At 40.3% G+C, this 24,223-nt stretch overlaps 1 protein-coding gene across 12 annotated transcripts in view; it reads right to left on the bottom strand.

Annotated features, from left to right (window-relative positions):
* PDE1C (phosphodiesterase 1C) overlaps positions 1–24,223 on the bottom strand; it is a 541,496-nt gene that overhangs the window by 229,018 nt on the left and 288,255 nt on the right. For 4 of the 12 annotated variants that reach the window (XM_043508793.1, XM_043508798.1, XM_043508792.1 and 1 more), the window contains one exon: positions 15,270–15,296. The exons of the other annotated variants lie outside the window; for them this stretch is intronic. In XM_043508793.1, coding sequence (XP_043364728.1) covers positions 15,270–15,296 — 27 coding nt within the window. The remainder of the gene's footprint in view (positions 1–15,269; positions 15,297–24,223) is intronic. 12 annotated transcript variants of the gene reach the window in all.

Below are 24,223 nucleotides of genomic sequence, written 5' to 3'. Positions count from 1 at the left end.
TTCTTCTTCTCATGCTTTCCATAGCAGCAAATTGAGTGCTGCCAGTATTTCCTCCTTAACATGTGAGAGTTCCGTGCCTCAAAGAGTATGATGCTCACAGATAGAAGGCAAGAAGGAGTGGTGAATCTGTTCATTTGTCTTCCCATCTCAAGTAAAGTGCCATATCCTAATTATAACTGAGGAAAAGTGCAGCCCTACAGGGCAAATAAAATGTACTTTACAGGAAAGGTTTCTACTTTATTCATAGCCATTACACCATGAATTTTGCTACTACAAACACTGAGTTCAGTCTACATAAACTGAAATGAGACAGGATGAAGAACACCTTCTATGTAGTGGGGGAAATGGGAGAGTTTCTTCACATCTCCAGGACGTTGTTTAACAAAAACCTGCCATTTGCTCCAATCTACCTTGTCTCAAAAGTGTAAAATGTGCTTGTCACAAATATTTTTATGTGCCTTGAGGGATAATTTTCCCCAAGAGGGAGTGAGCTCAACCAGAGACAGGGAAATCACCCACACTTCCTTTCCATTTGGTGGGAGCATTTTAATAATCCCAAGGGTCACTTGAGAGCCATCTCCAGCACATGCTAAAGGGACTCAACTTGAAATTGAGACACTTTTTGAAAGCTAGGAACTTAAGCAGGGTTACATTTATTACCTCCATTCACAGAGAAACTTCCAGAAGTGAAAGTTCATTGACCCATTAGCCCCATGAATGTCAAATACTAACTTTTTTTCCCTTTATCTCTCTCCCCCTCCCCCAAAAGTATTCTGTCCTTCAGCTTGACTGCTGAACTAGAGAAGGATTAAAACAACTCATTACCAATTCAAATAAAATTTGAGACAAAGCAAAGACACCGGGGTTTTGAATTAGTCACAGAATTGCTGCATTTTAGGATAATTTAAATGACCAATTTTTTGTAATTACCTAGTGCTTCGAAACTTGTCTAAAACTTGACTAGTACAGCTCATACATTACAAATGCTAAACGGTAAGGTCAATGGACTAACTACACGGTGCTGTAAGAACCAGAAGTTGGACCAGAGCTCATGTGATTATTGGCTTAAGAATCAGATCTAATTTATCATTCTGTAAAATCCATCTCAAGTTATTTTTTGTTGTCTTTCTTCTTCATTTTATTTCCCATAGACAGCAGGATGCTCAAAAAACAATGCATGGTGACATGACATAAAAGCAGTGAGTTTACTGATTGAGATCACAGATCCTATAGTTTCCCATTTATTTTTGCTGCCTTTTTTCTTTCATCAGACTGGACAGGGGGGTGGAGGAGAGGAGGGCTCAGGGAGTAAAGATTAGAGTTTGTCTTCCTTGTGGCATAAAATGAAGAAAGGCCAGTTGAGATTAACCCTGCAAGACAGGAAGCAAAGGGGGGCGGGGGAATAACGACCTGCTGGTGTGAAGGGAGTAGGAAACAATGCTTGAGTGAGGGGGGGATTTTGGAGGTATAAATGGAGAAAGAAATAATGTCACTAAAATGTTATTGGTTTTTATTGGTTTTCTGAACAACACTGTGTTTCCAAGACCAGTGCACACATACTACAAACAGTGCCAGTATATAAAGAAAATACACTATAAAGAAAAGTAAGCCTTAGAAGCAAAATGATCTATTCCAAGCCTCTACCTCTGCTAATATTTGTACCATGTGCCATAAGAAATAAGGCTGTTGAATTGTGGTCCCAAGCAGTTATCGTCCAGCGCCAGAGACTGAACCATCTATTTCACCACAGAACACGGGTACCCAGTGTGGAAGTATACTCCACACCACCTACTAATGTCCCTTGTACGTGACCAAGAAGATACATTTCTACGGAGTGACAAGGGGTAGATTAGTGTCTGCATCTGTTCAGTTCTTGGCATTTTTTTTCTAGAAATTGTAAGCATCAACAAATTTTACCTCATTTTTATCAAATAGATTTTGCTGGCTTTGTATCTAACAAAACGATTTCTGAGAATTGTATAACAGGAAAATTATCTCTGAAGAATCGTGGGGTCAAAATGGAAAGTTTAGAACATTTTTAACTGATCTCTTATTAGGTGTCCATTATCCATCTCATAGAAAGTATGTATACATTAAATATTGAGAGAGATTCTCTCTCACACACACACTCCTAATAATCCAATTCTCAATACATTCTATAATAAAGGATCTGAAAACAGCTACAGTTAGAGTGGAACACTTAATATGCATTTTATCTAAGGTAAAGATATGTTCAACACGTGTAAAGGACGAAAACTGCACAATCCAAGAATAGGGCAAACCAGTCAGATCAAATAAATGCCAACCGGAACTCGATCCCAAAATTCAAAAAGAAGCCACACTAAATCTATTTCAAGGTATGATAAAGTTCGGTTTACTTTTCACCCCATTGCTTTCCATTTTCACACTTCCACATTTCCTGGCTCCGGCTGCCAGAAGCAGAAGAGCCAAAATACCACAAACAAAGGCTATTCTTCATCTAATCTAACTCAGCTATTTATAGAGTGTCAGTCACCATGGTGTATAAGTGGTGAAAATCAACTCTCCAGTTGCCCCTTTCCAGACCTCTAGACAACAATTCAACAATGAAGACAGAAGCAGACAGTACTGGGAGTCTCATGAGATTGCTTATTCCCCCCTTATCAGATTTCTTCAGCCCAGCTTGACAGACTCAAGAGTTTTAGAGAATCATCCATACTTCTAGAAGTTTATTTCACTGACCCTCTAATTGATTTCTGAAGTTCTCCTATCACAAGAACAGTTTAATGATTAAATATTGAATACAATATTTTTATCCATATGTATTATTATACAAATCACAAAAGCTTAGGCCTGATTTTCATTTCACACCAGCCAGAGGAGAATCAGGTTCTGTGAGTCTGGGACATACTGCAGAAATAACTTCTTATGAACTTTCTCTTTTCCAGCTTCTATGATTCTGCAGCATAAAATGCATCTGTTTGGGGAGGAGGTTATTACACCTGTTTCCAGGTGCTGGCCAGAATTTGACCCAAACTTTTGAAACTGCAGTATAGAAGCTTTGAAATTTAAGCATCTAGTTGGTGTTGCCATGTTTCTAAACACACAGGGTAAAATTCTGTCCCGGGTCGATGACAAACACAAAGGATATTTCACCTTGTAAGTTCCACTGAAATGGTACATAGGTTTTCCCTGGCCCTCCAGAGGTGCCGGAACAATGGATGCTGGGAGTGCAGTAGCATCCCATTTTGTAATAGTAACAACAACCAAATACATGCTTTCCACTTTCAGCACCTCCACTATAAAAATTGTTCCAGCACCTCTGTGGACCTCTACACAAAGGTGAACTTCACCTAAACGTGAGCATGGAAAAAGTTCAATATTGCTTTGTTCCATTTTACAACTATCTATCGTAAGGCTTTATGCCCATCACCACTGAGTCAGAGCTGACTTATGCTAATTTTATATACGTTTGAGGAAGCTATTGAAGTTCATTTGTGAGTAATATATCTCACTGTTAGAATAAAGTTCCCCACAATCACAGAAAAATATTTTTAAGTGACATTGGACAATAATTATGATCATTCAACATTTTGTAATACTTTTTAAGTCTTAGGATCTTGTATTTTACTGATTCACGAGTACTCAGAACTGTAAAACACCAGGCAGAACAAATGATATGTAGAAATTAAAATGACAGGGGGGGTTAAAGGGAAAATAGCAATAAAGGTAAGAGTGAGGGAAGCTGGTTACTGTTTAATTACATTTGGGTAGTTGCTTTGGCTTTCAGAGTATTGTAAAAGACTACTGTCTTTCTCCATTTGCCCCACATTCAGAGTGCAGGTCCCATTGCTCTGAAGAGATGATTTTAATTTCTCAAGTTTGCATTCTTTTTTTGAAGACAGCAGTTGCTGATTACTAACAGCTGGACTTTACCAACAGTGATTTTATCCAGAAATGATTGCACCACCTTAGCAGGGGAAGGTAGGGCAGGATTCCAGGCACTGTGCATACGATGCACACAGCCTGTGTAGAGCCCAACTTCACAGACACTCCTGGGTCTACAGGTATTAATAAAGGGGCTAGCAGAGGTGCTGGAACAATTTGTATATAGAATGGGTGCTGAGAGCCATTGAACCAAACTGTAAACCTGTATATCAGAGGTGGGCAAACTACGGCCCGTGGGGCACATCCAGCCCACGGGACCCTCCTGCCCCGCCCCTGAGCTCCTGGCCTGGCAAGCTAGCCCCGGCCCCTCCCCCGCTGTTCTCCCTCCCTTGCACCTCAGCTCACTGCGCTGACAGCGCCAGGGGCTGTGAGCTCCTGGGGCAGCCTGACCCGGTGCTCTGTGCTGCGCAGTGGCATGGCTGGCTCCAGCCAGGCGGCAAGGCTCTAGCGCCGCCAGCCACCGGTGCTCCAGGCAACGTGGTAAAGGGGCGGGGGGGGGTGTCTGGATAGAGGGCAGGAAAGTTCAGGGTGGTGGTCGGGGGTGGGGGTGTGGATAAGGGTCAGTCAGAGGATGGGGAACGGGGGGGGGTTGAATGGGGCAGGGATCCCAGGGGGGCTAGGGGATGCAGCAGCACCCCCAGCGCCAGCAATTATGGAGTCTGGAGGGTAGAACATCTGAAGCTATGCATTTTCTTCAATCATTCCCACCCCCAACCTCACCCCACCTCCCAGACATGTTATAGATTATGGTGTTTTAGGGCAGTGGAAAATGCTTTGGCCTAACAGTATGGCTCTTCCTGAGTAATAAATTTCCCCTACCCTTCCCCCTGTGAAATTCTCCAGAACTCAGGCAAGTAACTTAAGTTAGGCAATGTACACCAGAATTTCCCCTCAGCGAACTGAAGGACAAATTTAATTTAGGTTTGTTTACCTAGACCTAAGATAGACAATTCCTCAGTTCAGAACTATTCAATGCCTCTGCTCTCTTACTACACTACAAAAACCTACATTAAAAGACACTTATTGTGGTTGCAAACTCAAACGGTAGAAAATGCTATAATTGAAGTTGCCTGTGCAACCTTAATTCAGCCTCTTTGTTCATATGCATTGTAACTTATGAGACAGTCTTTAATTATATTATCAATATATGTTTTCAACAGGACCCTGCCTCATTCAGTACATAGGATGGATGGCACTCACTAAAGCTGGAGCCACTCAATATTTTATTTCCTCATCAATCCTCAGTGTGTGGCCTCAGGCCTTATTTACTGCCCAATATTCCAACTTTGCTCTGAAGACAGAATTATTAGTTTCTTCACGGGTGTTTCTAGGGCGCTCATCACTATCGTATTTGAGTGTTTCACAATCATTAACTTATCTTAACAACACCTGTGTGAGATGAGGTGGTGGTATTATCCCAAGTTTACACATAGGGAACTGAGGCACAGAGTGTTTACAATCAAAAGTGCTAATTTTGGATGCCCAAATTGTGGCACCTAGTACCTGATTTTTCAGATTACTTTACATTAGAGTTAGGTGAAATTTTTTCAGCAGTTTATTCACTGTAAATGCAGTTTTTGGTTGACCTAAAACGATTTGCAAAGTCATGAGTTTGCCAGAGTTTTAACCAAACCAAAAAGTCAAAACGTTTCAGTAATGTTGAAACAAAATGTTCTGTTCCAACCTAACTTGCAATTTTTCATTTAGATTTCAGACATTTGAAGCAGACAAAGGAGGACTAGATTCACAAAACATGGCGGGAGGGAGAGAAGCAGCTCCCTTACATAACCTTTAGCTCAGTAGTTCGAGAACTCATCGGGGTTATGGGAAGCCTGGGTTCAGTTCCACTCTCTGTCTGATAAGGAGAAGGGATTTGAACTTGGTGTTACACATTGGAGGAGAGTAGCCTCGGGCCTGGGGTATTCTGGTCTGGGAATCTCTCACGTTGCTCATATCGTGCTATAGAATGTGGGGCGAACACAGATCACCGTCTAGTGGTCGCCTGTATGGTGTTGATGTGCCAACAGGCAGGTAAGCCTTCTGAGATGATGAAGAAGTTTGACATCGACACACTCCATGTGCCAGGTTTAGCCAGCAGGTTTTGTATTAACGTCAGCAACAGAGTCTCGGCTCTAGCTAATCTGCCAAGCGACGTGGAGTTTGCCTGGTCCCTGTTAACTTCTACCCTCAACCAATCTGCTGAACAGATGATTAGCTATAGGCATCCGGCACACTGTCCATGGATATCATAGGATGCTTTCCAGATAATTAAATTGAAGGCTGCAATCCACCAGCAAGGTGATAAGTGCACTTGTAATCAATTGAAGTGAAAATTTAACAACCTAGGACTCCCGCAATCACGAGGCATATTATAACCAAATGGCGGATGATGTTGAATTCGGCTTAGCCAAGGGTGACTTGAAGCCAGCATTCCGCACCATTCGCAACCTCACTACAAACGGCATCCTGAACGACAGCCAACGGCATCCATGTAAATTGGATGATGATATTCTCTCACGCTGGGTGGAACATTATCACAGTGCCATGAACCACCCTCCAGCTGCCGCTTGTTCAGAGCTGGATGATCTGGCAGTCACTGTGGTTCCAGATCCAGACATTTGTACTGATGCACCAACATTGGATGAAGTGAAATGTGCCGTCTCTAAACTGAAAAATGGACGCGCAGCCGGTGTTGAAGGCATCGCCTCAGAGCTGCTAAAATGTGATATTGATCCTGTAACACAATCACTTCTGGCCATTTTTCATCGGGTGTGGAGAACTGGAACCCTGCCAACTGCCTGGAAGGACGGTATTGTGAGCTCACTCTATAAGGGCAAGGGACCATGCAGTGAATGTAAGAGCTACAGGCTGATCACCTCGCTCTCCGTTCCAGGGAAGGTATTTGCACATGTTTTGCTGGCACACCTGGTGCCTTTGCTACATCAGAAGAGTTTCCCCAACAGTCAGGCTCTACAAGGAACAGGTCCACATTAGACGCCATTTTGGACCTTCGCATGTTGTCGGCGAGTGAGTTGAGAAAGCCCTTTCACGTAGCATATGTTGATCTTAAGGCTGCATTTGATTCTGCCCCAGCCCTGAGCCCCTTTCTGCACCATGAACCTCTCATCCCCAGCCCCATTCTTTGCTTAGGAGTTGGCATTTCTTTCCTTTGTTCTTTATAAGTGGTTCTTAGGGGTACATTTCTGTGGGTGCTAGACTGTCTGACTTGTAGGCCTTGTCTGCACTGGGTTATTTTACACCAACATAGCTGCATTTGTGCAAGCTCCCAGTGTAGACAATCCATGCCCAGTTAATTATGACTTGTGCCGGCACAGTTTATCTCAGTGTGAAAACCCAATGTGGACAAGCCCTAAGTAAGGTGACAACTTCACTTTATCTAAAAAATTAGTTTTATAAAAACAAACCCTTAAGACCCACAGAAAAATGTTCCCCTTTATTCTTTTAAATTGAAATTTAAATTCCATTGAAAACACTGGTTTTACAGCAAGGACAAATTTCCATCAAGTGTTCGCAACCCAAACATTACAACACTGAGAACTTGTAAGCATCTTAATTGATTTTCATTGTCCAAGATAGGTGATGTGCAGACTGAGAGTCATAAATAGGTAAAGAAATACTTGTTTACAATATATGGCGTTCAGCCTGGCCATGTCCCCAATAATGGAGTTTTGCATTTACCTCCCTGTGCACATTAATGAAGATTTACCCTTTTAGATTCCTTCCATCTTGATTATTAGGCTGAAATATTTGTATAATAGTTAAAACAACAAATCCAATTAAATCAGTGTCCATCCCCAGCAGTAATGCTCTGCACAGCCATGTTAATAATCCACTTCTGCCTGTTCTCCAGCCTGGGAGAGGAAAGGAATGTCTTACCCCTCAGCCCCGGCCCCACCCCAGAGCCCACACTCCCGCACTCCAACCCTTTGCCCAAGCCCCTCCCACACCCCAAACTCCTCATCTCCAGCCCCACCCCAGAGCCCTCATTCCCAGCCTCGAGTATGTTATAGCCATCTTTGGGATGGGATGGGACTTTGGGTGATTTTGGGTTGCTGGACTCAAGAACCAAAGGGAAAGGACAGGCCCCAATTTGCTTGGGGTGGGTTTTTTGCTCATGGGTTGTGTTATGAATCCTGTGGTGATGTTTCCCCAACATAAGGCCATATTGTTTCTCTCTGTTATTAAAAGGCTTTTGCTACACTCAGAATCTGTGCTTGCAAAAGGGGAAGTATTGCCTCTTGGAGGCACACAGAGGGGGTGGCATATATTTGTCCCAGGTCACTGGGTGGGGACTCGAGCCGGTGTTACATTGTGTTATTAAAATGGAACCCCTAGATACTGAATCTGGCCCTTGTTGCTGCCAACTCTGATGGGCAGAAAGGTTACACTAGTTTATTTTGTGCTACATTTAAAATAAGTATTGGTTATTGAAATTTGTGCTTTGTACAAAATATTTAATAGCAGAGTTACAGATTGTAACTCTAAGGAAGTTGAGTCATGAGAGAACCCAAGAGTGTTTTATCTAAACCAGAACATCTCCCTTTGTACAAGATACCAGTTGGTACAAATGTAAATCTTATCTCAAGAACAGAAACCATGTAAAACATTCATATTTTAGGAAGAGACCGGATTGTGGAAAGGAATGTAGGGTTGTGTTATCAGAGCAATAAATCTAGGAATAAAGTAGGCCTATACTAACTCCATTTTCTTTTCTACTTGTGTGTTTAAAACTCCAGGAAAAACACGAGTAGCTGGAAATGTTTTAGACCTTTTGTTTGTTTCTTAAATGTGAAAATGGCAAACCTTCGTGAAATGCATACTTGCAAATATGCAAATAACAAAATGCAAAGCTCCTAATATCATTGCTATGTAAATGGCTAAATGCTTTATATACCAACTTGGAATCAAATGACCTTGCTAAACTAATTACTAATGTAAGAGGCCATTTAAGTATAGAATATTTATATTAATGGAGAATTAATTAACTGGCAGTGTTCAGGCAATACAGTTGGAGCCGTAACAGTTCCAGGATATTAGAGAGATAAGGTTGGTGCTATGTTCTCCCAAAGTCATGAAGCCAATGAATGAATAACAGCAATCAACTTAAATTTAAACAATCCTGAAAGAGGTATGTTTTCCCAATTTCATGGAAATAGGAAGGAAAAATGGCATGTAGATGGAGGGTCAGCCAGGCCACATTTCAGTGAGTGACATTGCTATCTGGAGCATAGGATCAAGTGCCACTCAAACATCAGTAGTGGGATGGGGGAAAAAAGCCTTGTAAAATTTGTTAAGGGTTTTGTTTGTTTGTTTTAACTTTCAGGTCATACATCTTAAAGAAACCTGAAGTTTACAAAAGTGTTTTTTTTTTAAATCAAGTTGATAGTACCTCTTTAGTGTTCTTGCATGGTCTTATTACAAAGCTTTTTTTTCCACAACACAGCTACATTTTTATATAGCTTAGTAACATTTTCTGTCTTATGTTGTACTTCATGTGCATACTAGCAGCTATTTTAAAAACAAACTGATCGATCAAATGTCATGAGTTTGCTACTATTTAGTTATTTAGAATGAGTTCACTGTGAAGAGTGGCATTTGCATCTCAATACTGCATGCAGAAAGCCAAATTAGACAATTAGCCAATCTGCAATAATCAAAATAGCAATGCAAATATTCTAATGGGCCAGACCAAACTACAGAAATATGTACCCTATGCACAGGGCCAATACAAGGACTATGCACCACTTAAGTCTCATTTTCAGAGCTTAAGTGGGTCTTAAGTGGCGTACAACCCTCATAGTGGTCTCACTGTATAGGGGTGAATTTTACCTAAACAGATGATAAATCCAATCAGGCAGATACCTGCTCAATGCTTCCTGAAAGGTGCTGGGTGCCCTAAATATCCATCGATTTCTATAGTAATTGAGGGTGCTAAGCAGCTCTAAGGAGGTAATGAGTACTTTACAAGATCAGCTTCATACAGTTGGGAGATATGAGTGTAATTCAGTCTCAATAATGGAATAGAACAGTCTTGTCATACGAAAAATGACAACAACTTGGGATCTGACTGTCCTAGAAAGTTTCTGCCTCTGTGCTAGTTATTTGTTTATCTACCCTGTAAAATATCTTAGGTAACGACCTAAATATATATATAGTCGTCACTAACGCAAGGTTAACTAGATGTGAAGATAACAGATGGCCTACATACTGATTAAAATAACCTGTCTCTGGTCCTGCAATGACTAATTTGCATCACAGCTCACTAGTTCAGGTACTAAATGGGAACTATTGAATTTAGGATTGCTTAGATATCTGTGGAACTTCCAAGTTTATGAAGAAAATTATATCAATCTACAGTAGTTTTTAAAGCATTTGAGTTACTCTTGCAATAACTGCAATAACTGCAAGAGTCTGTATTTGCCATACCCTATTACAATTTTAGTACAACTCAGATAATATAGTGATGAAGGCCATATAAGTATACAGGTAGACAGACCATGATAGTACTTTAGATGATTATCTACATTTGAAAAAATAATAGTGCAAAAGACCAATCCAAGCTGTTGCTTATTGTATGGCAAATATGACACTGAATGAGACATGAAAATGTTATTAAGATAATTGAGCAAATTTCACTTGCAGGAGAATCTTTTGCATTGTTTTTCTAATAAAACCATAAGGTATATATCATAAAACCTAAAACCAATAAAAATCATGATGATTACAATCCTTTATTTGTAAGAATGTGTTTCTTCTGTCTGGATTGAACTTCTCAAGCATCCTTGGCCAGTGCATAAAAAATGTATTCACAGTGCCTAAAACTTTGTACGAATTGTAAATCCGAGTAGTCTGTGTACAAAATACAGTATATTAGGGTGAACAGATGCATAACAGATGCATAATAGCTTCAGCCTTGAGGGCAACCATTTAATAACACTTGAAAATTTTTCATACTGTAATATTATTAGGGCTGCCTGGAAAAAAATAATTCCATTTGGTGAAAAAAGCCAAAGTTTTGGCATTTGGTTTCATTCAGCATCAGAATGAAACTGAAACATTTCAAATTTTTTTGCAAAAAACTAGAGAGAGGTTTCAGCAAATCAGCATTTTCTGGTGAAAACACGTCTCATCAAAAATTCCCAAACAGTTGCAAATATTACTTGAATCCATCGTATATAAAGTTACAAGAGAATAAAATCGAGCATGTATTTGCATGCACTGTAAGACTGCCACAATGTCTCAAATCAGTCAAGACAGGTTATAAGGATCCGGCTGCCCTGAGCAAAACAGAAAGCTGCCACCCTCTGTTACTCCAATATTTTGCTCCATGATGTGCTTATCTGTTCTGTTCATACGACAGAGCTGACCTCAATATAAATCAGTCCTTAACACTGTAAGGTGCTCAGAGCATGGATATTTCCCTCCAATCTTTTAACTGCTGCCAACGATCCATACATCACTATATAAATAATTAATAATTAACAATAATACCACCAATAGATAAGCATATGAAACTAGATGCAAAAGCAAACAAAAGACCATTACAGCTGTTGCCCTTCTGGGTTTGGTGACATTTGAAATCATAGATTCTTTTGTGTGGAAGAAAGAAAAAAAAAGACATGATTAATGAATAAAGGAAGGAAACCAATGCTGAAGACTGGAATCAAATCATTTCCATATTTTTGGAAACCCCCATTCAAAAGATAGCCCAAAGTGGTACCTAATTGTATTTCCATCCTACAGCATCCTTTCCTGGAAGTACTGGAGCACATTAAACTTCCGCCTCAGACGGTCATACATGTAATTTCCTTTGCAATGTGATACTTTTGTCACTCAGTGGGTGGCAAATCCAAGATTGAAGCTCAAAGCCAGCCATTTTGCCTTACAGGCAAGCAGAGCCTCATTTCCAGGCACAATGAATAATTTGCTGCAGTACACAGTATTCTGGCTGACATCCATCACTTGCTAAAAAGATTATCATTACTAGAAGCTAAGTAATTGCTGTGCACAGGCTCCTGCAATGACCTCTTACCTCCGTGGGACCAGTACCAATCGTCTCATAACACAAGGCCAAAAAGCATAAATATCCTGTTGTGGAAAGCATGGATTTAACCAGCCAACAGACACTGATACCAGCACAAGACACAAACTACACACACCACACATGCAGAGATAAATCAGTAATGGAACAAAAATCCCAAAAGGCATAAAACTTAACCCCCATTAGTGGTGAGCAGGAAGAGTAAATGTATATGGATTAAAAACATACAACCAGATGTGCCATAAAGATCTCTCGCACATTTCAGTTCTCAGTTAAGTTGATAAATACATGGATATTGGGCTAACTTCTATGAGCTTATATTCTAATTTACCTCTCTTCTGATGCTTACAATGGTAGCTTAAGTACCTCCTCATACAAAAAACCCCACCACCTGAACACACACGCTCACACCAATGCCATAGTAACATATATAGAAAATACAAATTAGATTGTGTACTCAGGTCAATGCAAGCAATACAAAATATGTACATAGTGATCGTTCAGCTTCTAGGAAATTATTTTCTGCCCCCTATGAAACATCTCACAGCAGCCAAACGCCTCTCACTACAGGCACATCTATAATGAAATAATTAACTAGCGGATCAAGTCAGCAGTAAGTGAAACATGAGAGAAACAGAGTTCAGCTAAAGACAGACAAACAGCGCAGGTTCTACTACTGGGGCACCTACCCAGTCAGAAACATACGTTTACCTTCATTCAAATTCTTTACAACACTGAAAGCTGTTTACTTAACACAATAGCTCTCCCAGATGACAAATTCATGTACAGCAGCTGTTCCAGTATCCCACAATGTGCAGGGTACAATTGCACAGTCCAATACAGAGATCTCCAAAGCAGCAGTAGTGGGATCTCACTGGAATAGCCACAACACAGCACTGAGGGGCACATTCAGAAGCACCTTCAGGAGTCAATCCTTCACAGTGCAAAATACCCTCAATTCCCACTGAAGTCAATAGGAATGCACAGCACTTTGCAGGATTGAGCCCCCAATCCATAATCTGATGCAGCGTTAGGGCAAATTGCAGTGTCCCACCCTAAAGCTTTAAACTAGAGTCACCACTGCCAATCACACCATCTAAAAGCAAACAAAAGCCATGCTCCCCAGAGAGCAATGAATCAGACGACCACTACCATGTAAAAGAAGCAGTGAGAGATAAAAAGGCATTTTTGAAAAAGTGGAAGTCAGACCTAGTGAGGTAAATAGAAAGCAGCATAAACACTGCCAAATTAAATGTAAAAATGTAATAAGAAAAGCCAAAAAGGAGTTTGAAGAACAGCTAGCCAAAAACTCAAAAGGTAATACATTTTTTTAAGTACATTAGAAGCAGAAAGCCTCCTAAACAACCAGTGGGGCCCCTGGATGATCAAGACACAAAAGGAGAACTTAAAGACGACAGTCATCTCAGAGAATCTAAATGAATTCTTTGCTTCAGTCTTCACAGCTGAGGATGTTAGGGAGATTCCCAAACCTGAGCCATCTTCCATAGGTGACAAATCTGAGGAATAGTCACAGATTGAAGTGTCACTAGAAGAGGTTTTGGAATTAATTGAGAAACTTAACAGTAACAAGTCACAGGGACCAGAGGGCATTCACCCAAGAGTACTAAAAGAACCCAAATGTGAAATTGCGGAACTATTAACTATGGTTTGTAACCTATCCTTTAAATCAGCTACTGTACCCAATAACGGCAAGATAGCTAATGTAATGCCAATCTTTAAGAAGGGCTCTAGAGGTGATCCTGGCAATTACAGAGGAGTAAGTCTAACATCAATACCGGGCAAATTAGTTGAAACCATAGTAAAAAATAAAATTGTCAGACACATAGAAGAATATAAATTGTTGCGCAAAAGTCAACATGGCTTCTGTAAAGGGAGATTATGTCTTACTAATCTATTAGAGTTCTTTAAGGGGGTCAACAAACATGTGGACAAGGGGGATCCAGTAGACATAGTGTAATTAGATTTCCAGAAAGCCTTTGACAAGGTCCCTCACCAAAAGGCTCTTACATAAATTAAGTTGTCATGGGATAAGAGGGAAGATCCTTTCATGGATTGAGAACTAGTTAAAAGAAAGGGAACAAAGGATGGGAATAAATAGTAAATTTTTAGAATGGAGAGGGGTAACTAGTGGTGTTCCCCAAGGGTCAGTCCTAGGACCAATCCTATTCAACTTATTATAAATGATCTGGAGAAAGGGGTAAACAGTGAGGTAGCAAAGTTTGCAGATGATACTACACTGCTCAAGATAGTTAAGACCAAAGCAGACTGTGAAGAACTTCAAAAAGATCTCACAAAACTAAGTGACTGGGCAACAAAATGGCAAATGAAATTTAATGTAGATAAATGTAAAGCAATGTACATTGGAAAAAATAACCCCAACTATAATATTCATGGTAAATAGGCCCAATGGCCTGTGATGGGATGTTAGATGGGGTAGGATCTGAGTTAATACAGAGAATTATTTCCTGGGTATCTGGCTGGTGAATCTTGCCCATATGCTCAGGGTTTACCTGATGGCCATATTTGGGGTCGGGAAGGAATTTTCCTCCAGGGCAGATTGGAAGAGGCCCTGGAGGTTTTTTGCCTTCCTTTGTAGCATAGGGCACGGGTCACTTGCTGGAGGATTCTCTGCTCCTTGCATTGTTTGAACCACAATTTGAGGACTTCAATAGCTCAGACATAGGTGAGAGGTTTTTCGCAGGAGTGGGTGGGTAAGATTCTGTGGCCTGCATTGTGCAGGAGGTCAGACTAGATAATCATAATGGTCCCTTCTGACCTTCATATCTATGAATCTATTGATCTTTCCTACTGCAAGGACACTGTAAGATAACTCGATATTTTGGCGGTAATAGGGTCTGTTTATCAATGGGATCCCAATCTTCCTTTGGTCTCCTGGAAAGGCACATGTCATCAGCAAGACTAAAAGCCAACAAATCACTTTTTTTTATTACTGCATGTGTACTGCTAAAAGCAAGAACTGGCAGATCTTGCCGAAGGAATTGAGAGAAAATTTGTTAGGACTCACAACCAAATCCTTCAGCAGACAAAACTCCCACTAACGCCAATGGGAGTTTTGAGTAATAAGTATAGGATTGTGCCTCAGAGAGGCAACTGCCTGTGAAATTGATTCCCATGATGAACAAAACCAATACGCCAAATACATTAAAAACCAATACATGAAAGTAAATTCTTTCTTCAACCCCGTTAAGGGACAGTCGACTTACAAACACCTTCAGAGTCTTCTGTGACTTACTCTTACCTCTGTGATGTTTTCTTGTATTTTCTCCTGCAGGAAAAACATAAATAAAAGTGAGATAAAGAGGTCAGGCCTTTGAAAATCCCACAGAAAGAATGGACCAGTACTGCCAAATCGGAAGCATTCACGTATCAGAAGCTAAAGCACAGTAATCTCTGCAATGGGGAAGCTCCAAATCTAATAACCCTTTTTTCTTCCCAGTGTTGGTCTGCTGAAACAAATCTTATACAGCTGTAATTTCAATGAGTGTCCCGCTTACACTGATGTCAATAGTTGTTTGGGTTTTTTTGCCATTAACTTCAGTTGAAGCAGGAGCAGGCATGGCCTATGTGTGTATGTGTGCGTGCACGTGCGTGCGAATGCCCCTGTTCATATTGCTGCTTTTTGTGAGATAGGCCCAGAACAACAAAGTAAAAAGGTATTATTTAAAACTAAAAAACATAAAAATCAGAAAATGCATGGACACAAGGAATGACATTTTATTTTTTAATTGAAGGCATGGACCCTGTATTATGATTGCCAAATGGTAAACCCTCTACTATCTTTAGATAGTACAAATTAGGTACAACAATCCCATACTCAGATGTTTTTAGACAATGAGCAATATTGTCTAATTAAACTTCTGGATATTTAGTTTTAAAAGTTTGAAAATATTTAGTTTATTTAATATTATAAAAATATTTAATAATATAAAAATATTTAGTTAAGGTTTTCCTGTGTGAAATTCATTTGTTAGAATCCTCACACACAAGAGTAGAACAACAAAACATTCACAAACAGTAGCATCGAGACTTAATGGATTATTGTCTACTACTGACATTCACAAAACCGTGATATACAAAGAGAAAAGCTCAAAGTCACTTGGAGTTATCTAACACTAGAGCACTAATTTTAATTAGAGCTGGGCAGAAAACGGAATTTCTGTTTCATGGAGGATTTTGAGACTCCAAAATTTGTTTTCATTCCAATTCAGGACAGAAACCCAAAGTTTCAAAATTTTCTGTGAAAGAAACTTTTTTAAAAATTCATTTCAGATCCACTGAAACATTTAATTTAATTTATTTTAAGACAATTTAAAATTCTAAATGAAAAGTCATTTAGAAAGGAAAAAAATCAACACAGTTTGTTCAGAAAATGTTGAAACATCCTGTTTTAACACTATCAGAACTTTTTACTTCATGACAAAATTTAGACAAAATTACATGATTTCACAAAGTATTTTGATTTCAACTGTATTTTCCAACCGAAAACTGTTCCTTTCAAGTTTTCCAGCCAGCTCTAATTTTAATTTCTTTCACAGAGATGGACCTACATTATGGTGCTGTTTGCATTTGACTCACATTTCACTCTTCTACTCACTTGTAGATTTCTATCATTAAAAAAAGATTCACACAACACTCTTTCATCTGAGATCAGTATATTGCATTAGAACAGTGGTTTTCAACCTGTGGTCCACAGACCCCTGGGGGTCTGCAGACTATGACTAAAATTTCCAAAGGGGTCTACACCTTCATTAGAAATTTTTTCAGGGTCCACAAATGAGGACAACAAAGGTGTGACAAGATTATGATGCTCAACAGATGGCTCAGGCACTGGTGCTATAAGGAGGGCTTTGGGATGTATGGCCACTGCGAAGCATTCATGGACAGAGGACTGTTCTCTTGGGATGGACTTCACCTGAGTAAAGAAGGAAATAGACTTCTAGGATGGAGGCTGGCACAACTGATTAAGAGATCTTTAAACTAGGAATCCGCGGGAGATGGTTGGGAGATGTCCAGGTAATCTCCATTCTGGATTTTAACATTCAGAGGGAAGAAAATGAAGTAAGAAAGGCTACAGCCGTGGATAGAGGAATGGACATAAGGAGGAAGGGTAGTGTACATACCAATTTAGCTAATAATTCCCCAGGTGGAACCATATCAAATGCCTTCCTGAAATCAAGGTAAATTAGATCCACTGCATTTCCTTTGTCTAAAAAATCTGTCTTCTTCTCAAAGTAGGAGATCAGGTTGGTTTGACGAAATCTACCTTTTGTAAAATCATGTTGTATTTTGTCCCAATTACCATTGATCTCAATGTCCTTAACTACTTTCTTCTTCACACTTTTTTCCAAGACCTTGCATACTACAGATGTCAAACTAACAGGCCTGTAGTTACCTGGATCACTTTTTTTTCCTTTCTTAAAAATAGAAACTATGTTAGCAATTCTCCAGTCATACGATACAACCCCTGAATTTACAGATTTATTAAAATTTTTTGCTAATGGGCTTGCAATATCATGTCCTAGTTCCTTTAATATTTTTGGATGAAGATTACCTGGACCCCTCGATTTAGTCCCATTAAGGTGTTCAAGTTTGGCTTCTACCTCAGATGTGGTAATATCTACCTCCACATCCTCATTCCCATTTGTCGTCCTACCAATATCCCTAAGCTCCTCATTAGCCTCATTAAAGACTGAGGCAAAGTATTTGTTTAGATATTGGGCCATGCCTAGATTATCCTTAACCTCACTCCATCTTCAGTGTTTAGCGGTCCCACTTCTTTCTTTGTTTTCTTCTTATTTATATGGCTATTATACTATTGGTTTTAATTCCCTTTGCAAGGTCCAACTCTACATGGTTTTTGGACTTTCTCACTTTATCCCACCATGTTCTGACCTCAATAAGGTAGCTTTCCTTGCTAATCCCTCCCATCTTCCACTCTTTTTAGGCTTTCTGCTTTTTCTTAATCACCTCTCTGAGATGCTTGCTCATCCAGCTTGGTCTACAACTCCTGCCTATGAATTTTTCCCCCTTTCTTGGGATGCAGGCTTCTGATAGTTTCTGCAACTTTGACATGAAGTAATTCCAGGCCTCCTCTGCCTTTAGATCCACAAGTTCTTCAGTCCAATCCACTTCCCTAATTAATTTCCTAATTTTTTAAAGTTAGCCCTTTTGAAATCAAAAGCCCTAGTCACAGATCTAATTTTCAGAGTAGCAGCTGTGTTAGTCTGTATCCACAAAAAGAAAAGGAGTACTTGTGGCACCTTAGAGACTAACAAATTTATTTGAGCATAAGCTTTTGTGAGCTACAGCTCACTTCATCGGATGCATGTAGCTCACGAAAGCTTATGCTCAAATAAATTTGTTAGTCTCTAAGGTGCCACAAGTACTCCTTTTCTTTTTGCAGATCTATTTTTGTTTATCCTTCCATTTAGTTTGAATTGAATTAGCTCATGATCGCTTTTTTAGACAAAGGAAATGCAGTGAATCTAATTTACTTCGATTTCAGGAAGGCATTTGATACGGTTCCACCTGGGGATTTATTAGCTAAATTGGAAAAGATGGGGATCAATATGAAAATTGAAAGATGGATAAGAAACTGATTAAAGGGGAGACTACAACGGTGAACTGTCAGGCTGGAAGGAGGTTACTAGTGGAGTTCCTCAGGGATTGTTTTGGGGACCAATCTTATTTAATCTTTTTATTACTGACCTTGGCACAAAATGCGGGAATGTGCTAATAAAGTTTGTGGATGACACAAAGGTGGGAGGTATTGCCAATACAGAGAAGGACCAGGATATCATACAGGAAGATCTGGATGACCTTGTAAACTGGAGTAATAGTATTAGGATGAAATTTAATAGTGAAAAGTGCAAGGTCATGCATTTAGGGATTAATAAGAATTTTTGTTATAAACTGGGGACGCATCACTTGGAAGTAACAGAGGAGGAGAAGGACCTCAGAGTATTGGTGGATCACAGGATGACTATGAGCCGCCAATGTGATATGGCCATGAAAAAAGCTAATGCGGTCTTGGGATGCATCAGGCAAGGTATTTCCAGTGGAGATAAGGAGGTGTTAGTACCGTTATACAAGGACCTGGTGAGACCAATATTACATCTGAAATATTGTGTGCAGTTCTGGTCTGCCATGTTTAGGAAAGATGAATTCAAACTGGAACACGTACAGAGAAGGGCTACTAGGATGATCCGAGGAATGGAAAACTTGTCTTATGAAAGGAGACTCAAAGAGGTTGGCTTGTTTAGCCTAACCAAAAGAAGGCTAAGAGGAGATATGATTGCTCTCTATAAATATATCAGAGGAATAAATACCATGGAGGGAGAAGAATTATTTAAGCTCAGTACCGATGTGGACACAAGAACAAATGGATATAAACTGGTCATCAGAAAGTTTAGACTTGAAATTAGATGAAGGTTTCTAACCATCAGAGGAATAAAGTTCTGGAATAGCCTTCCAAGGAAGCAGTGGGGGCAAAAGACACATTTGGCTTCAAGACTAAGTTTGATAAGTTTATGGAGGAGATGGTATGATAGGATAGCCTAATTTTGGCAAGTAATTGATCTTTGACTATTAACGGTAAATATGCCCAATGGCCTGTGATGGGATGTTAGATGGGGTGGGATCTGAGTTACTACAGAGAATTCTTTCCTGGGAGTAAAAAGAAAAGGAGTACTTGTGGCACCTTAGAGACTAACAAATTTATTAGAGCATAAGCTTTCGTGAGCTACAGCTCACTTCATCGGATGCATTTGGTGGAAAAAACAGAGGAGAGATTTATATACACACACACAGAGAACATGAAACAATGGGTTTATCATACACACTGTAAGGAGAGTGATCACTTAAGATAAGCCATCACCAACAGCAGGGGGGGGAAGGAGGAAAACCTTTCATGGTGACAAGCAGGTAGGCTAATTCCAGCAGTTAACAAGAATATCAGAGGAACAGTGGGGGGTGGGGTGGGAGGGAGAAATACCATGGGGAAATAGTTTTACTTTGTGTAATGACTCATCCATTCCCAGTCTCTATTCAAGCCTAAGTTAATTGTATCCAGTTTGCAAATTAATTCCAATTCAGCAGTCTCTCGTTGGAGTCTGTTTTTGAAGCTTTTTTGTTGAAGGATAGCCACTCTTAGGTCTGTGATCGAGTGACCAGAGAGATTGAAGTGTTCTCCAACTGGTTTTTGAATGTTATAATTCTTGACGTCTGATTTGTGTCCATTCATTCTTTTACGTAGAGACTGTCCAGTTTGGCCAATGTACATGGCAGAGGGGCATTGCTGGCACATGATGGCATATATCACATTGGTAGATGCGCAGGTGAACGAGCCTCTGATAGTGTGGCTGATGTGATTAGGCCCTATGATGGTATCCCCTGAATAGATATGTGGACAGAGTTGGCAACGGGCTTTGTTGCAAGGATAGGTTCCTGGGTTAGTGGTTCTGTTGTGTGGTGTGTGGTTGCTGGTGAGTATTTGCTTCAGATTGGGGGGCTGTCTGTAAGCAAGGACTGGTCTGTCTCCCAAGATCTGAGAGAGCGATGGCTCGTCCTTCAGGATAGGTTGTAGATCCTTGATGATGCGTTGGAGGGGTTTTAGTTGGGGGCTGAAGGTGATGGCTAGTGGCGTTCTGTTGTTTTCTTTGTTGGGCCTGTCCTGTAGTAGGTGACTTCTGGGTACTCTTCTGGCTCTGTCAATCTGTTTCTTCACTTCAGCAGGTGGGTACTGTAGTTGTAGGAATGCTTGATAGAGATCTTGTAGGTGTTTGTCTCTGTCTGAGGGATTGGAGCAAATGCGGTTATATCGTAGCGCTTGGCTGTAGACAATGGATCGAGTGGTATGATCTGGATGAAAGCTAGAGGCATGTAGGTAGGAATAGCGGTCAGTAGGTTTCCGATATAGGGTGGTGTTTATGTGACCATCGCTTATTAGCACCGTAGTGTCCAGGAAGTGGATCTCTTGTGTGGACTGGTCCAGGCTGTGTGTATATAAATCTCTCCTCTGTTTTTTCCACCAAATGTATCCGATGAAGTGAGCTGTAGCTCACGAAAGCTTATGCTCTAATAAATTTGTTAGTCTCTAAGGTGCCACAAGTACTCCTTTTCTTTTTGCGAATACAGACTAACACGGCTGCTACTCTGAAATCTGTTTCCTGGGAGTCTGGCTGGTGAGTCTTGCCCACATGCTCAGGGTTTAGTTGATCACCATATTTGGAGTCGGGAAGTAATTTTCCTCCAGGGCAGTTTGGCAGAGGCCCTGGGGTTTTTTTGCCTTCCTCTGCAGAGTGGGGCATGGGTCACTTGCTGGAGGATTCTCTGCACCTTGAAGTCTTTAAACCACGATTTGAAGACTTGAATAGCTCAGACATAGGTTAGGGCTTTGTTAAGAAGTGGGTGGGTGAGATTCTGTGGCCTGCGTTGTGCAGGAGGTCAGACCGGAAGATCATAATGGTACCTTCTGACCTTAAAGTCTATGATTCTAAAAAAGGTTGAAAACCACTGCACTAGAAAACCTTGCCATATCATAGGTAATGGTGTTAGGAAAGGGAAGGTTGTCTGATTTTCAAAGAACATTATTCTGTATTGGTAGTGTAATTTCCACACTTGCACTCCCATTACAGTCACTTTACATATGCAAACCAAGTTACTGATTTTGTTTATAGATATATAATTTGCATGGTATGGGTGAAAACAATGTAGTTAAAGGAACAGCTGTTTACAGGCTCAGTATCACTAATGCATGCATGCTTGTCTTTAAAAGAAAAAAAAACTGTGTGCCACCAACAGCTGCAGGCATATAGCAATAAATTTATGGTATGCCTGCATTTCCATCCAGTGTTACAAAAACAAAGTCTGTTGCTGCTGATCATCAAAGCTGCTCGGGGAAGGAATTGACACTTTAAAGCTAAGTTTTCAAAAACAGCCTCTAATATGCAATCAAAAATAAGCGAATTTAGACATCTACCTGTTTGCACTTGCCTCCCACACAAGATCAGGTAGTTAGGATACACAATAGCACAAGTCATAAATTAGAGGCTGATTTAAGACTCCTTTGAAAACATTCTCAGAATCCAATAGTGACTAGAATCATCAATATTCATGTGAGCTTACACACTGAAAGACTACCTTGACTTAGCAAGCAGAAATGAATGAAAAGCAGCTCCCTCTGCAGTTGTCTCATTTCCCTACATGCAGGGAAGAGTGGGACGAGCTACCAAATTAATCTCATTAGAGGAGGAATCTGATCTGAAAGGAGAATGTTGGGACTAAATTAAACTTACTCCTTGGGGGATTCTATGCCAAAAAATTTAAAATTCTGTGCCCCAAAATTAAAAATTCTGCAAAATTCTGCACATTTTATTTGTCAAAATAACGCAATATAATCACACCAGTTTCAATTGTTTTGGTAAGTTATTTAAACTACAATACACAGAAGTCACAATAACTATTCAGCATTTCCTTAACACATGAAAGTTAAGTTACAAACACTTGGTAACTAATACTCGGCATTCCAATTATAATCCTAGATTTTCATTTAAATTACATTACAGAACACTAAACAGAAAAAAAAAAGGAGAATGTCATTTTAAATTGCTCAGACTTTCACCCATGAAAGTCATACAGTTTTGCTAATCATTGTCCTGGACCTGACTGAGTACTTTGGGAAGTGCTTGATTTTGATTATCCTGACATTTTATTGACTGCTTGGTAAATGTATTATTTGCCCTCAAAGTCTTCTCTTTTAAATGGGTAAGTAAAATAAATCCTGAGCTGTAATCTAACCGCATTGTGCCACTTTGGCACAGGAAAAAAGAGAGAAAGCACATAGATCTTCTTAGCTGATTCCCTTCCTGTCATTTATAAGGCTTTACATCACTCTGGCAATGTAGAGGCCTTAAAACTTTTACAAGTTTTATGGTCCTAGGGGAATTCACTGAGGATGGGAAGAGTTAACTAACAACAGGAACATTAAAAATGTTACTATGCAGGCAGGCTGCTACATTTCTGCCTCAAGGAATGAGATCAATTAACCATCAACAGTAACATTAACAAAATGTGGGTTGGTTTTTGGGTTTTTTTGTTTTTTTACAAAAGCTATTTTCTTTAATTTAAAAACAAACAATTTTGTAACATGATACTAATATTTAAACATTTTTTCAATTCTCAAGAAGTTACAGACATGTTACTAGTCAGGCAGGCTGCTACATTGCTGCCTTGGGGACAGAGCCTTCCTTATGCATAATAAAAAGACCTACCCCCCTCAATGCCCAGCAAGCCCCAGTAGCAAGTGAGAGGGACAGTCTCTCTTGCTTGTTGGCCAGCCCTGCCCTCCTGATGGTAATCAACATCTCCCCCGCAGGCATGCACACCCAGTCCCTCTCCCCCTACAGTGATTTGCATCTCTGAGGCTACTCCAAGCACGCTGGAACAGATGCACTGTCTGGGATGCCAGGGAAGAAGAATTTATTTTGCATTTTTCTATGCGGGGACAAGGGAGGCCACAGAAATATGTGGGCCACATGAAGTCTGTGCCTTTGCAGGGGCAGAGAATTCTGTGTGGAGTACAAATTTTGGTATTGGGATAAATCTTGTATCAGATAGCTGTTCAGTGGAAACTCACAAGAACCTATCTTTCTACAAACAAAGGTAACCAGAATGACAGCAGGCTAGTGAAGGCAGTCATGACTAAGATTATGTCATGGTTATTTTTTGTAAAAGTCACAGACAGGTCAAGGGCAATAAACAAAAATTCACAGAAGCCATGATCTGTCTGTGACTTTTGCTGCTGAGGCTCCCTGGGTTCCCCTGCCACCATGGTGGCTGGGAGTTGCAGGGTGACCATATTTCCCAAAGAGAAAATGGGACATCCTCAGCCACTCACCTGAAGTATCTCCCCCACATCACTGGGACCCTGAGGAAGGCCCCCTCAGGAGTCTGTTACCTGTCACTGGAACCCAGACAGGGCCCCACTGGATACCAGCTCCAGAGTCCTGCACCAGAGAATGTCAGGGAGGTCTCTGGAAGTCATGGATTCTGTGACTTCCATGACTGCCATGATATAAATGTAGCCTTAGTCATGACTAATGCTGCATTCATTCTTGTTGTATATCCCATGCTGATGGCCTATGATAGGGTTCAGGGGCTCTGCCAGATCTAGGTTAATAAGGATTTGACTTG

Source organism: Dermochelys coriacea, chromosome 2 (assembly GCF_009764565.3).
Source record: "Dermochelys coriacea isolate rDerCor1 chromosome 2, rDerCor1.pri.v4, whole genome shotgun sequence".
NCBI classification, from domain to species: Eukaryota; Metazoa; Chordata; order Testudines; family Dermochelyidae; genus Dermochelys; species Dermochelys coriacea.
Note: the sequence above shows the minus strand (reverse complement) of the source record. Positions and strands in the feature narration are given on the sequence as shown.